Below are 15791 nucleotides of genomic sequence, written 5' to 3' on the forward strand. Positions count from 1 at the left end.
AGCTTAATATTCAAAAGTAATGCGCTTATGCATTATTTTAAATGTTTGGCTATAAAATAATAACACTGAGTGTTATAATAACAAGCTTTTTAAGTTTTCCTATATGAGACAGCATTTCAACACCTCTTTTTGCTGTCCCACATGAAAATAATGACACGAGATTCAGGTGTTAACCTGAGCATTTATTGTGATTATTGTCGTGGGGGGTATTTTTGGCGGGTACCTGTGTTTTCTGAATGGATGCTTGACAACCCATCCGTTGATTTTTGCATAGGTCTAGCCTGTCAGTGGACAACGGTCCACTTTGGGTATGGAAAAAAAATCAGTACATCACAAAAACCATGCAGAAATAGTGAAAGGCACAATCACCATAGATATCAGATACATCAACTTTTATATGTCTATATCTTTCATTTTCATGGAGGGGAGGGAGGGTGTACTAACTGAGATGTAACATGGGGGGGAAACCCCAAGTGTTTTGAAGCTGCCGTCATATCAGGGCACGACGTAAAACATGTGAAACTCCCCAGACATTCAACGCTTTCATTTAAAATATTATATTATCGAACAACTCTTCTAATAACTATATGGGAAAATACAAGCATGTTCTATTGTATTTTTATAATACATTTCTTTTTCTTTTTTTTTTTAAATATATAAACTATATGTCTACTGCCTCATTTTGTCACTATCCACATCCCACATCTGCTAAAGGCTCGACACAGTGGGTGCCCACTCCCTCCCCAGCAAGTTTTGGATGACCTCCCCTCCTAAAACCACACATTGCAATAATCACACACAACATACCTAAACATGTTTCCTTTTTACATTACACTGCTGATAAAGGAGGGAAAATAAAAGTAAATTAAATTGGCAGCATCAGAAGTATCTGCGGCGATTTGGCATACACCCATAATCCACCTGTGATCTCTCATCATTAACCTGTTTTTACTGTTTACCCTCAAACAAGATGCTTCCTCTGAGGCACAGTGAGAATAGTAAAAGCCCCTTGGAGAGAGTGTGAAAGCCTAAACAGAGATGCCTTGATGTGTATGTGTGCACGCTCATCACCTCAGATACACCCGCTGCACTTGAGAGACTGACAGGATACATTATAGCCACCCTTAAAGCAGAACAATTTGTAATTTAATAAAATTAAGTAATTCGTAGGATTATTGATAGAAAAAAAAAAGTTTAGCATGTGACTCAAGAACCACCCAGGACATCTATTTTCTCGATGTATCTCAATCTGTCCTTTTAACACTTCAGTACGGTCATAAAACTGGACCCTCAACAGCATTTACACAGCAGCTGGTGCTGTGTCGAGTGGGCCCTCTAGAGGGCAGTGTTTGCCTATGGCACGTCAACTCTTAGCCTATATCTTTTTTTCCTTTTTAAATGGTGCATCTCAACAAGGTGACACTGAAAATGGAGCGATGACACCACTTGTGGCCCTCCTGGTTTAAAAAGCAAGCACAGAGATGCGGCAGGGACTGGATTCTCATCAGTCCCGTTGGACACAATGAAGTGGACTCGAGTCCTGAGAGGCTATGACATCTAGCAAAGCATTATAAATTGTTCTGTAATATTTACAAGAAGAAAAAGATGACAGATACTTGTGTCTTTTTCGTAGGATTCAACGTATCGGGACACCTCACACACAGTCCGGGTCAAAATGAAAAGAAAAGAAAATGATCACAAAAGGAAAAAATAAAACAAAAACAAAACAAGCACACGGCACACCGCTAAAACTTTTTGACTCACAAAATGTATGACAGTGCAAACGTACATCCATTTCTCAAATAATTTACAAACATCAGTATACACTTCAGCACCATTGTTTACTATTGTTGTTGAATACATATCAGTAAGCTAGATCTTTAAGTGGACACTGTTAGAGCTGCATGTGCTAATAAGAAATATGAGAATAATGAAGGAGATATCAGCAATGCGCTGCGCGTCCATGAGGAAGATGATATTTGTTGAAAGTGTTGAATCTGGATGAAGATGCTTGTGTTAGGCTTTTTAAAAAAACATGTCCCGTGAAGACAGTGCTTTTATCCATAAAAGGGACAGATGTAAAAAATACTCTCTTTGTTGGTGTTCACATGGATAACATAAGATCACAGCGCACACTGTGAATAAGAATGACTGATGTGTGTGCTGGGCACATTGCTTTAGTTTACAGACACAAATAATGATAATCGTGCTGTTTTATGATCTGCGGGGGCAGAAACGATTATAATGTGTTGACTTTAAAAAGCCCAAATGTCTACTTTCTGTTTATCTGGCAGGGAACAGTTTAGATTTTCTCTCCGGCTGGAATCATGCAAACAGAATCTGTCCAATAAAATTACTGTTTACGAGACAAAGTAAGCAGAAAAACACATGACAAAACAAAATAAAGAGTTACCACCGATACCACTCTGCACTTACAATGACCTGCCATACCCTGTAACCCAAAGGCTAGCCCTGCATATTTCCACGGCATTTATAATCCTCATCTGTAATGACTTTAGACGTGCCAGTGACTATTTGAATATGTAAAAGCAGCAGCTGTACTTTCCAATAAAATTTGATGTTAAATTTTAAGGACTCAGGCTGCTCAGAGGGTTACGTTACACTTTCCTGTGACCCTTTCTCGTTAACCCACCTCACTCTTCATTTCACCATGTCTCTTTGCTTTACTCTTTAATCTGTTTTGCTCGTACTCTCGCCACCATCAACTTGCTCTTATCCTTCATAAAGTAAGAAGAGAGAAATGTCACGACATTTGGTTTCCTCTGATGAAATCGGTTGCTTCATGTTTCCTGGGCTTTGTCTTGTACTTTGCTCATTAGTGCACCAAATTGGAGAGAAACAAATGTCTAGTGAATTTCCTCTCCCCCTCGTCACACACGGTATATCCTTCCACCTCTTCTGAACTAAAAAAAAAAATCATATTTTGATTGAATCCTTTTATCTCTTTAACATAAAGCTTTGAAGACATGATGACTTGTTTTTGGTGTTATAAAGAAAAAATCTGTCTTGCATTGTTTCCACCGGAAAAGTCATAAAACTGTTCATCCAGCCAGAGAAAAATAAACTTCAATTTGAATTTATTGTCTCCAAAATAATTACATAAATTTAATGGAGGTGTATTAGCTGAATTAATTTCTCTAAAATAAAATGCACTGCGGAGGGATGAACTTGGGGAGGCGAGATTGGACAGAAACTTTATAGAAATCAAGTTTTTCGTGCTTTTCAAGCGTTATTATTACTACGAATAGCTTCTTTTAAGATTTTAAAGACTTTTTTTTGTGGTTTGGATACTGCGTCGGGCAATAACTAGTAAAAAGGTCAACAATATCTACTCAGAGGGCTTGGTGTCATAACACCAGAATGAGAATTGAGTCAGATTGTGTCTAAACAACAAAACACTACTGTTATCTTAAGTGCAACGGAAATTAAAAATGCTGTGGTTGACTGCGTTTATTCATGTGTGACTACTAATGCCCTCAGAGTAAACAATGCCCCCCTGTGCGCTGGGGAGTTTAGTGGCAGAAGTTACGCTTGCTGGGCTGGTGAAGGAAGGTGTTTCTGGTGTGCGCTGCGTGGCGAGGGATCTGCTCCCTGGTGCGGTTTTGGCGTTGGATGCGGTTGCGCCCCAGATGGCGGCGTTCCACTCGGGCTTTGCTACGCTGGACCCTGGCCACTTGGGTGACCTTGGCCAGAGCACCGGCCTGGGCAGCTGCTCCACGGCTCACCCTGGTGGGCATAGTGGCGTGAGTGGCAGGGACCACAACTGGTTCAGCCGCTCTGATGCAAAAGAGAGAAAAGATAAGATGGTTAAAGGGATAAAGGGCTCTGAGTAGATGTTGTAGACCTTGTATTTTTAGCCAATTGCTCTCACCTCACACTGCCTCCCAGGCTAACCATGCTTTCCTCTGCCACTGCAGAGAGGTTGCTGTTGGACACCATGGACAGGTTGCTCGGAGAGACGTACACAGACATGCTGGGGTGCTCTATAAGCAGGTCTTCCATCGGGCTGGCCTCTGCAGTGGCTCCCTCTGCAGTGAAACAGGGGGGAGGGGTGACAAACCAGCTCTCATCCATGCAGCCTCTCTCTGAACCTGCCCTACTGCTACCCCCACTGCCCCCACACTCACTCCCAGAGCCTGGGGACATCGACGGCGTGGAGGAGGGCGTGGAGAGTCTGACCCGTCTTGGCAGGGTCACGGGTGTAGTAGCACCCATGTCTGATGGGCTGGGGCTGGAACAGGACACGGGGTCTAATAATGCTACTGCACCTTGTGGCCGGCCTTTATGTGTCCTACGGCGCTTGTGATGGGGGTGGGGGACAGGGGCCGGGCATTCAGTCCTTGTACGTGCGTCTTGACGATTTGACAGGTTATTCTCTGGGAATGATTGTGTGATCAGTGGGATTCCCGAGTCTTCATCAACCTGCATCATGCAGTCAGACTCTTCTGAGCACATGGCAGCGATGAGATGGTTGGATGAGAGGGGGGTTGGGGTGGGGGAAGATGTTGCACAAGTTATGCAAATGTGGCAGATTTTTCAAAAAGCCATGCAGGTCAAAGAAGGGATCACATACGCACGCGCACACATACCAGTGTGAGGAATGTAAGGGTATTTAAAAAAATTGGAGGAAAGGAAGAGGGGGGAGGAGGGGTAAGGAAACACAAAACATAAAAGAGTCACATCATTAGTTGTGTTGACCCTCTAAAGCTGTGATTATGTCATTGACATAATTTCTGCCTTGACTCTGCTGAGAGGTACTTTTATGTTATGTTGTTTGCTTTGCTTCTTCTGAGCAGGCATTAAAGCACATTCTCATACTTTAAAATTGTCTTTGTCATGATCAAGATCATAAACAAAGTGGAAGGAGATGCATGTTCACAGGTAGTTATGTGTTTCCGCCATTTGACGGACAACACAACCCTCGGCATGGCAGCCATATGGATGAGCGGCAGTGTAACTGAGCCACGCCCTGATCATAATACTTCACCCCATCCCATCATCCCCCTGTTATTATCACTAACACTTCATATATTAGTCAGTATCATAAACATGCACAGCAGCACACAAAGCATAATTGACTATTTCCTCACTTTTGATGTGGCTTTTGAAATAACCATCCCTTCAACACAAGTCCAGCACAATGCTCTCTCTGACTCACCAGGCAGATTGACAATCATCCATCCCTCCTCGTCGGCCTCAGTCACACATGGGTTGGGTCCCTTCAGCTCAGCTGCCACCTCTTCCACCTCCCCAAACAGCAGGTTGCTAAGACGCTGAAACATTGCTGCGCGTATTGTCAAGTGTTGATGACTCTGGTGCTTTTGTTGTCGTGCACAAAGAAAAAGCTGTAGCTGCCTTTTTGAATTTCTTGTCGGTTGCTATTTCACGCTGTTCTTTGATTATTTTTTCCCCCAACTTGAAGCCTCTTGCTGGATTTGTTTTGACAAACAGGTGTGGACAGGCTTCTGTAGTGCAAATATAAGGTTTCACTTGGTTTGGAGCAAAGGCCTGGGGAGAGGGAGAGAGGAAAAGAGGATAATTAGTTGCAATGAAAAGATGAAACATACATTAGATAAAGAGAGTAAGACACAAAAGAGGTCAGGATTATTTAAAAATGCAATGCAGTCATTGTTTTTAGGTTGAACTCAAACCTTGTAATTGTTAGTGGCATTAAAAGTGTTGCTCTTTTTTTTTTCTTTCTTTTTTTTTTTTTAAATTTTGAACGCTAACAGTAATGTGTAAATTAGAAGAGGTGTGAATCTTATAATGAGTTTTTTAAACAACAGTGCTTTTTCAACAAAAAAAAAATCTTCAAGACCACTCACTTTAAACACTTTACATCTTAACACCTTTGAAAGGTCACAGAAAACTGTCTAAAAATATGCACCCCACTTTTTTTTAAATGTTTTGGCCACTTGGGGGCTGCACATCAACACTGTGCCTGTCATTCATTTGGCATCTTACTTCTGGCTGCTGTGTTTTTGGTTGCCATGCACCCCTGAGGGAATATTTGGCCTTAGCGGCTAACCGCCTCCTCATATTTGCAAGATAGTTGCTAATTTTGCCTGCCTGTCCAGGTAAATGTGTTAATGAATACATTTTGTTTTTACAGTTACTGCAGTAATAGTAGATGAAACTAAACAAAACAACAAATACTTGAAAGATGCTGAAATATTTTTTAGAGCTGAGAACGATCCAAGTATTCAATAATAATTTCGTGGTTTGTTAGTACAAGCAATCCAGTGATTTCCAAAATGTGGGTCGGGCCCCCCTGGTGGACTGTGAAGGTACTGCGAAGTTACATAAGAAAGAGTTAATCAGCAAGCCAGTGTGTAATGCTGCACTGCCCTCCCCTATTAAGTCAAGAAAACCAATCAGCTCTCAGTATCTGGACAGATGGGCCGAGCACAGAAGAAGAAGATTTTGATATCGAGCTATTACCAAGTAAATACAGGGCCATAATTACCCATACCAGTACCAATACTGATACTTTTAACCTATAAAGGCAGCTTATGTAGGGGAGAGCAGTGTGTCATGGTTTGTGAATTGAATCAACATTCATTTGCAAATTCTGTGCAAATTTGAATGACGACTATTTCATTGTAATTTATTGTGGTTGTGATTAATTATTAGTTAATAAAACAAAACACACCTTTCAGCTTTTCATGTATTTTGAAATGATTAATTTTGAAATAATTAATTATTTAACACAATTAAGTAGGCAACATAGTGAAACAAAGTAACAATCATATCGTGCTAGTATCTGTCCAGTGTTGGTATCCACCTCTAGAAAAGGCAAAACTAAAAAAGGTATATTTAATGTGTGTGTACACAAGTGAGAGATGCAAAGAAAACCAGAAACATTGTGACAGCAGGTGCTGAGGCCAAAGGACGAGGATGTGAACAACACGTGAACACACTGATGTAATGTTAACCTGAAGTTTAGCTTATGTGACAACGCTCTGCATGTTCAAAGGTTGACTTTTATTTAAACTGAATATATAGGGCAAAGAGACCCAAGAGATCACAGAGTGCAACACGCTCTGCAACTTTCTGACACAGTTATTTTTGTTTGTGAATTCAAGGTTAGTGTTTATTTACTCGAGATACTAGTTTCAAAGTTGCAGAGGTTTGATATCAGGCCATAACCTATTTAAGTAATCATCACTTTCAACCACAGTCTGATTTGCCCCAGAAATCTCATCGACTACAATGTGAAGCGTATGAAGCTGAACTTTCTCACTAAATAAATGAGAAGGTTAGTAATATGGAATGCTCGTGGGATAAGGTGAAAGACAAGGATTTACAGAGCAAAGAGTCATGGGAGCAGATATGCATGGATGCTTGATGGGTTTCTGTCCTTATTTGGAGAGTCACCATTATAACATGGAACAAAAAAGGGAAGACACATCCTAACTGCAGTCATACAGATCATGCTTGTGGGATTGCTGATGTCAGGTGCTTGAAGTGATAAGATAAGATATGAGATAAATGAAGTGAAGCAGTAACTGGTGCAAAAAGAAAAACAGCTAAACTTTTTAAGCCTTTTCTTTAAACAATGAAATCAATTTAACTTGTTATATATATAATTAGGTTACCGTCATAGACTCATTCTTTTTATTATTTATTCAGTTAAGTAACTGAGTTGTGCTGTGTTATGCATAGTACCGACGCAGAACAGTTTCCAATGTCATTGTATTGTACTAGGTATGACTGTGCAATGACAATAAAGACTTATCTTTCTTATCTCTTATCTCTTAATTAAAAAAACATCTGGGTTGCATGACCTGTTTTCTGGGTCTTGTGAGAAAAAAAACAGTGCTCAGTCACTAAACAATGACTATGAAATATTTTTGAGGAACTGTCTTTGAGCTGATGCGCTGCAGTGCATACCTCAGCACAAAGATTAATGCATTCCTTGACTAATAAAACATTAAGTCATGGGACTGTGACAAGTAAATTCTGATAAACAACGTTTTTCAGGCCTCAGTGCTGCTTTGCATAAGGTTGAGAGGAAATCCGCACAATAAAGACCCAACATGGACTCCTAAGAAGCACTTCCCTGACCATTTTGTTAGCTTGCCAACTGAGAGCTACTGATTGGCTTTATAGGTACTGAAACTGCCAAAAGGCCCCAAAGAAACAATGATGGCTAATGAATAGATGATGTATGTTTTGTGCAAACCTTTTCAAATCTACCCATTAACACAATGACAAAGATTCATGATCTTGAGTGTCCTGTAAAAAAGTAGAAAGATATGTGTTATCTGAAAGTTAAAAGCAGTAAAAGTGACTCTCGCTCATTACATTTTCCCCTCCTGTTTCTTTATTCTCACTGCTTGTAGCTGGGCGTATGTACAGTACAGTATAAAATAAGAGCTGATTGAGTATTTTCTTGTGAGGTAAATAATATTTTTATAGCACATTTTGTTTTTTCTATTTTAGGATACCTTATCTGGCCAGGGACAGCAGGTGACATTTGGCCCTCTGGGGTAACTCTAGCTCATTTATAGTTTATATGATCACTGATCCTGTTAGATAAACTAGCAAAATTTAATAAGGAGACCTTACAGGTCAAAAAGAATTTTATATATATTCTAGATTGAACCTCAGATACAGGATTGGCATGAATAATGCAGAAGAGAGCCTTTATTCTTACATGTTGAACAAAATGTTTTATGGATTTATTCAAACAATACATATTAAATATGTTCCGGATTTATAGGCAGGTCTATTGATTGAGATTTTTTAATTTTTAATTTATTTATTTCATAAGAGGAGTGGGCGGGGCTCCTGAGAAGTAAAAACAAGCTGCGTCTGACGTCACGCCACGTCACTGACACTGACAGAGAGGCTCCAGCCTATTTTGCGACCGGAGGAAAAAAGAAAATCGCTCAGAATACCAAAAAATATCGAGATTTTCTGATCGTGTGTTTGCAGTCGACATAGTTTTCGTGTTTAATCTGCATTTTGCAACACGGACCCGAAAAACCATCCGTGTGAGAGCGGCCGCTGTTGTCGACGGCTGTCGTCTGGACTTGAAACCCTTATGAAAAAAATATGCAGCGGTGTTTACATTTCCAACACAAAGAATAGGCTCTTGATGTAAAATAAAACATCGACCTCGATGCAAGAGCGTCGACGAGCCCAGAGAAGACGCGACTTTCTGCCCAGGGTATCCAGGTTAAACATGAATTATCCATATAAGCTCTGGCTACAGCTGAGGGGTCAAAGCAATGACAGTTGTGGCTCAACAACACTGCACGAAAGACAGGAGAAGAGAGGCTCCTGAATACACAGCGAGTCGGTTATTTGACAGAGCAGCTCAGGTTAGGCCTGGTGTATTTTTAGTGGAAATCAAAACCTAAAAAAGGTCGGCCTGCAACAAATACATCAACATCCGCCATCGACTCCACATCAGCATTTGGTGCAGTTTGCAAAACAACGACTGCTGGCGTCCTATAGGATTAATCTATATGCAGGCTGGTGTCATTTCTGCGGATGCAGGACGTCGAATCGACCCAACTAAGGCTGTTTATTTGGGCCTATAAGATACTGCTTCCCCATCTATTCATGTCCTATTAACAGGTCATTTCATAGTATAAGGGGGAAAAAAACACTCAAAGGCAGGCCAAGACAAAGGGATGCAATTCTGCATTAATAAGAATCCCTATGATTTCACGACAGCTGATATGTGATGGATATTTTTATGAATAACCTTAAAAGGAATGCAGCAGGTTCAATTGCAAAGATGTAGGTTAGTCTGATGCCTCTTTAAAAGCACAGTTAGACACAAAACACACCGAGCGTTTAATCTGGAAAAGGAAATAGAGATAAAAAAAAATATAAAATAAGATAGCTTACCTGCCCTTGCAGTGTTATTCAAGTTGTAAACGAGATCTCACACACAGTAGAAACGACAACTCTTAAAGCATAGCTTTAGATAGCCTTTATGTGAGGTAGTTAGAACACCATTATATAAAAATAAAAGGCTTTCTTCTTAGAAGAAGGGCTTCGTGTAAAAATGTTTACACGGACGTTTTCAGATCATAACATCTGCAGCTTTCCCCTCCTTTCCTCTAGTTTTTACGCTGCAGATTTTCCTGTTTATTGCTGCCTCCAGCTGATCCTCGGATCAGAATGTAGAGCGTACAAAACAGCTGATTGTGAGATCACAATACTCAGAGCTACGCCTATCGCCCCGCCCACGCCAAAGAAAGCGACCAATCAGAATATTACACCCGATACAAGCCGGTCTACTTGGTGACAGGGTGGGGGCTGGGCAAGATGAGCCGTCAACCTGCACCCAGATGGAAAGGGTGACTTCACTGGGAATCTGAACTTTAATCAGCTTCCACGAGCAGCATCCGTGGTTTTTGAAAGCTGGGCTGGGGGGAGGTAAACCGACCCTGGGTCTGTTTTCACATAAGTCTTTAATACAGGACCAGGAAAAAGTAGGATGTGGAATTGAAAGTATTTAAACTGTCAAGAGAATGAGAAAGAGGAATCTGATGCAACAAACCTGTTATATCACCACCTGAATGGAATTTGAACCACAGACACAACATGTTTGCAATAACTTTGTGTAATCCAGTTTTAGTGAGGCCTTTGCAGTTAATCTTTAACACATTAGGGGCCCAAATGTGATATGATATGAAATTCTTTAAACAAGATATTTAAAATATGAAACAGTATCATTTCCGGTGTAGTTTTTACTTCTAATCATATGCTGGATGCTGGACAACACTGACTACTGCAATCTCATTTGCATGTTTTTCCCTGAGGGTGACTTATTTACTAAAGCCTCAAATATTCAAATCATTTAATAACCGCAGTTTCCATCATGTTAATTTTTTCTCGTCCGGTGATGCTGGTGGTTTTCTTTAAATTTTAATTGTAAATAAACCTCATTCTCTTCCCCTTCAGCATATTTTTTTTTTCATTCCACTGGTGGGGACGACTTTTGCTTTTCAGCCTATATTGGCCAATCATAGTTGCTATTTTGAATGCAGCTTTTGTGTAACCAATGGGATTTTTAGATGTTTTAAAAACCCCTTGTGGTCACTTTTTTACCCAGCAGTCTGTAATGCAATGAGATTATCCACTGCTCTTTGTGTTAGCAGATTGTGACTGTTCCTATTACTGTGTGTGCTTTCATACATGTGTGTTTCTTTAGGTGTTGTGTTTTTTATGAAATACATATTGTATAATGGATAATAGAAATGGGTCTTGTTGGCAACATGCATGTTTATGTCTCCACAGGTGTGTACCTGCATGCCTCTCAGTCAGCATTCGGGGTGAAACATACCTCTGTTCTTCCAGCTGAAACTTAGCCAAACACATAATGACTTATTTAAATTTTATAACAGGGATGCTATAAACTTTGAGAGTTATTCAGTAGCAGCTGGTCCTCTTTAAATTAGTGGATAACTATATGTATTAACATCTTATCAGATGCAACTTGCTAGTACTGGATTGGACCTCCTTTTGCCTCCAGAGCTGCTTTAATAGTTCATGGCACTGATCCAACAAGGTGCTAAAGGTTCCACACAGTCCATATTAAAATGATAGCATGCTGCAGATTTGTCAGCTGTACATCCAAGATCAATGATGGGAATCTTCGGTTCCACCACATCCCAAAGGTCGTCTATTTGATTGAGGTTGAGTACATCGAACTCATTGCCATGTTCAAAAGACTAATGTGAGTTGATCTGAGCTGTGTTAGGCGTGGTTAGCAAGAATATTCAGGTAGGTTGTGGCATTTAAATAAGGCTTCACTGGTGCTAAGAGAACCAAAGTGTGCCAAGAAAATATCCCCAGACAATTAAACTACCAGCAGCAGCCCAAACCGTTGATAAAAAACAGGATAGATTCAAGCTTTCATGTTGTTTACAACAAATCCAACAGACTAGTGTCTGATTTTCCACAGCAGAAACTGAGACTCCTCAGACCAGCCAACGTTTGGTAAGGCCACGCAGCCTTCTGCTGCTATATCTGATTCAAGGTTTGCTGTGTTGTGCAGCTGCTTTTCTCCTTACCTTAGATAAATATGTGGTTATTATTTGAGTTACTAGCTCAAAGCAGTCTCGCCATTCTCCTCTGACCTCTAACAGCAATAAGGTATTTTCACCCAGAGAACTGCTGCTCACTGGATATTGTCTCTTTTTTGGACCATTCTCTGTAAAACCCCAGAGATAGCTGACACTGACTCAAAGTCAATGAAATCAACTTTCTTTCAATTTCTGATGCTTAGTTTGAACTTCAGGAGCTCTTCTTGACCATGTCTACATAAACACAATGTAGATATGCACTGAGCTGCTGCTATGTGATTCGCTGATTAGATATTTGCACTAAAAAGCTGGCAAACAGGCATACCTATTAAAGCGGCAGGTGAGTGTGAGAGTTTGTAATTGTGAATCTGTTGGTGTATTTCTTAAGAATAGATTATAATAAACATGTCATTAAAGGCCTATGCTTATGTTTTTAAGTTAAGAAGCTTTTACACAATGACAAGAGCATGATCTTGAAACTTTTCCATAGCTGAGTAAGCTGGAAATGTTGTCTTATATTTTGAAGCTTCTTTGAACTTGAGTAATAAGTCCAGGGTGTGTGACTGGATGTCTCAAATGCAAACAAACAAATGTGCCACACCTCTCAAGTTTCACGCACATTCTTTGAGAGCTCATTTTTCTGCTTTAGACATTTGGTATGTAATTGCTGCATGGTCACAGACAATGAGTTCAGCACGAGCTTTCTAACGTCAGGTTGATAAGGTTTCGGCCTATACGGTTACCAGGTGCTTGGCAACTCACGAAGACACAGACTCATTCACCCTGCAGTGCTGTTGATATCCCAACCCCAGTAACACAGTGAACACAAACATTCAGGAAGAGCTATCTGTGCTTGTGTTTGTTCTCAAACTAATCAGTACATGTCACTGGCTCGCTGCTCTGTATGTCCTTGTAAAACACTTTGTCAGTCGCTATTAGGTGCTTCAAATGCTTTTTAAGGTGTTAGCAATATGCTGCAATGAATAGCAGCACCGCCACACCAGCTTCCTCACAGAGAGGAGAGGCTCCGGTTTTCCATTTTCTGCCTAAGGCTATAGAGCTTTTTCCTGCATTCACAGATTCCCACAGTTTCCCCTACCAGCTGGAAAAAATATAGGTGAAAGGTCAGAGCGGTATTTCCCTCTCTAGCTCCCTCATTCCCCCTCCCTGTCTGGGTTCACGTTCATGGTCATGTTCCTATTTAACAGCAAACCTGTTCTTTTCCTGGCCGACACAGCTAACCCAGGTTTCCAGCGAGAGAAGGATAACACTGAAATACTGAGGTGCAGCAATGATTCAGCTCACTTGGAAGTCCAGCTTGTTGCATGTTGAAGCTTGAATCAGACAATAAAGTGAGTTCCTGACTGGAACAAAACAAACACTGATGGGACTTGCTGGGAGCAGGAGAGACGATTAGGACTTAGTGTTCACAGAAACTTGTGTTTTACTTCTAAACAACATTTTCAGTTTGATCTTCAGAGAATTTATTTTCTTTGTGGTTTGCATAAAACCGGCGTTTTGTATTTTGGCTCATAAATCAAATTGTCTGATCTGACATACTTTCAAAAGTATGTCACTTTGTTTTGAGTTGACTCCCAGCATGACCTTATTCACCTCTTCTTCACCCTGTTATGAAGGCTTTAATTTTGGTGCCCCTTTCTTCTTTCGGGCCTTTCTGCTTCTGCGTAGCTGGCTGTCAGCTGATGATAAGACAGTAGCCCCAGGAGATAGGAGGTCAGACAACTTACAGTGCCAGAAGTAAAGTAAATGACACACATTACAAGGGGTGGAGAACTTAAAGGTCTAGTTGGATAATCTGCGATTTTTTTCTGATATTTGTATAAAAAAATGTGTTAATGGCTTTAAAGGTTTACCAATACTATTACAGTTCATAAGGGAACCTGAGGTGCCACACTCTTTGGAAGTCATCTTTCTGATGATCTAGGTCACTAAAAGAATCATTAGGATTTATACTCTAGGAATTATGAGCCTCTGTACAAAAGATATTTGAATCTGTATAAAAATGACAGACTGACTTACATTGTAGTTTGTAGAATTTAACAGTACATTATATGTTGAAACAATTAATTACTTCCTACTTCCTCGAACACTTTTGGGTAAAACACAGCCAGAGGTACAAAACTGGCTGAACATCTCTATCCAGAAAAACAAAACAAAACCCACAAAAATCTATAAGTGGTATCATCATGCCAAAGAAGCTTGAGGCAAGTAACTTTAATGTTTAGTGTGATTCATCAGTGTCCTATGCAGTCGAAGAGCTGTCGTAAGTAAGTGAATTTCATAGAAGCTTGTAGCCTTATTTTCATTAGTTGTTGAATATGTGGCGTTATGAATACTTTGCTACATCAGTGTGATCGTATGGGTTGCATACATATGAAAAAGGTTGCATAATCCTGTCTCGATGAGGTTTGCAATGCAGCCAGTGGAGGGTAGTAAAGACCCCCAGATGCAAAGCCACAATTTGATTGTGAAGACTAGCTAATAAATGCATTTATTTTTAAGGCTTTCAAGTATATTTTTGAAATCTGGTAAGAGCTAGACTTACTGATTACCTCTGTTTTACTCTGATATGCTAGCTCTGCCACCAAAGCTCATGCACAGGTCATCTAACTTTGCAAGTGTTAAGACTACAAGAACATTGACAAAACATAAATATCAAACCATTCTTTTAAAAATCCACACTATAACTAATCCACACTAACTGTATAAACTACTGTATTATGTAATGCTGTATACAGAAACATCTGAAACTCCAAAGTTGGAGTCTTCCTCTTTGACACTGTCCAGTGTAACGTCTGGAGGTCTGTGGCCTTAGATAAAGAATTCCTTTTTGGATCTCATATTGCATACAGCTTGTCTGTACATGCAGCACTCTACAGGCCCCAGATAACCTCACCACATAACGGTTGTCAGCCTTTCCTTATTACTCAGCACAGACTCAGCATGGTGGCGTTCTGTCACCAGTCCAAATTTACACAATTTACACAATAACAGCATCAGTGGATGCCCATCCCTCCTCATCCTGGGAGAGCCCTGTGTAGACAAATTCTCTCACCCTTTCTCTTCTCCTTCCTTCAGCCCTCCTGAAGCCCTCAGGCCATGCGTGCATCCCATGGGTCTGTCCCTACATGGGCAGAGCAAACAGGGCCTGTAAGTGGTGTCCTTGGCAAGGGTGTGCAGATAAACACAGCATGAGTGAGGACAGACTGTGCTCTCCAGAGGGGGCCGACAGCCCCTCGCTCGTGCTCCCCTGGAGAATATTATGAAACTTAATGAGGGGAGCTATTTTAAATTCTCTGAAGGATTAGGGTACCTAGGATGGTGAGAAGGCCCTGATTACGTGTCAAACTCACTTCATTTCAGAATTATTATAATGAGGCTTCGTGCCTGTGTCTTTCAGCTTTAGCCCTCACCACCATCAGTTTATCTGCTTTACAGATAGCATGGAAACTGAGGAGCACATTGCTCAGATGTGCAGGCTAAAAATAGCACCAAACAAGGATTCCAAAAAAAGCAGATACATTTCCCATTCATTCATACTGACGTCAATTGAGCTCCTGTGTTTACAAAACCACTACTAAAAAAAACCACCCCTTTGAGCTGGAGTGCCTCCCGACTTTTCTTCATCTATTAAAAAAAAAGTAACTTACAGTCATGTCCATGTACCCATATAAATACTGCAAGGGTCAAAGGCTAAAG

The 15791-nt window shown here is 40.5% G+C and overlaps 1 protein-coding gene across 6 annotated transcripts; it reads right to left on the minus strand.

Annotated features, from left to right (window-relative positions):
• Positions 1-408: 408 nt before the first annotated feature.
• Positions 409-15212, minus strand: tp53inp2b (tumor protein p53 inducible nuclear protein 2b). Of its 6 annotated transcripts, XM_005448825.3 has the most exons (5): positions 9886-10174; positions 5180-5529; positions 4149-4466; positions 3893-4049; positions 409-3798 (listed from the first exon to the last, which is right to left on the minus strand). In XM_005448825.3, exons 2-5 carry the CDS (start codon positions 5301-5303, stop codon positions 3534-3536), a joined length of 864 nt encoding a protein of 287 aa, XP_005448882.1. In that variant the 5' UTR covers positions 5304-5529; positions 9886-10174; the 3' UTR covers positions 409-3533. The 6 variants fall into 6 exon arrangements, with proteins under 6 accessions (XP_005448882.1, XP_013131353.1, XP_019205507.1 ...); XM_013275899.3 differs by lacking the exons at positions 4149-4466; positions 9886-10174 and adding an exon at positions 15148-15212; XM_019349962.2 differs by lacking the exon at positions 9886-10174 and adding an exon at positions 15148-15203 and having other exon boundaries at positions 3893-4466.
• Between the last annotated feature and the right edge of the window lie 579 nt (positions 15213-15791).

This window comes from Oreochromis niloticus, linkage group LG20, assembly GCF_001858045.2.
Source record: "Oreochromis niloticus isolate F11D_XX linkage group LG20, O_niloticus_UMD_NMBU, whole genome shotgun sequence".
NCBI classification, from domain to species: domain Eukaryota; kingdom Metazoa; phylum Chordata; class Actinopteri; order Cichliformes; family Cichlidae; genus Oreochromis; species Oreochromis niloticus.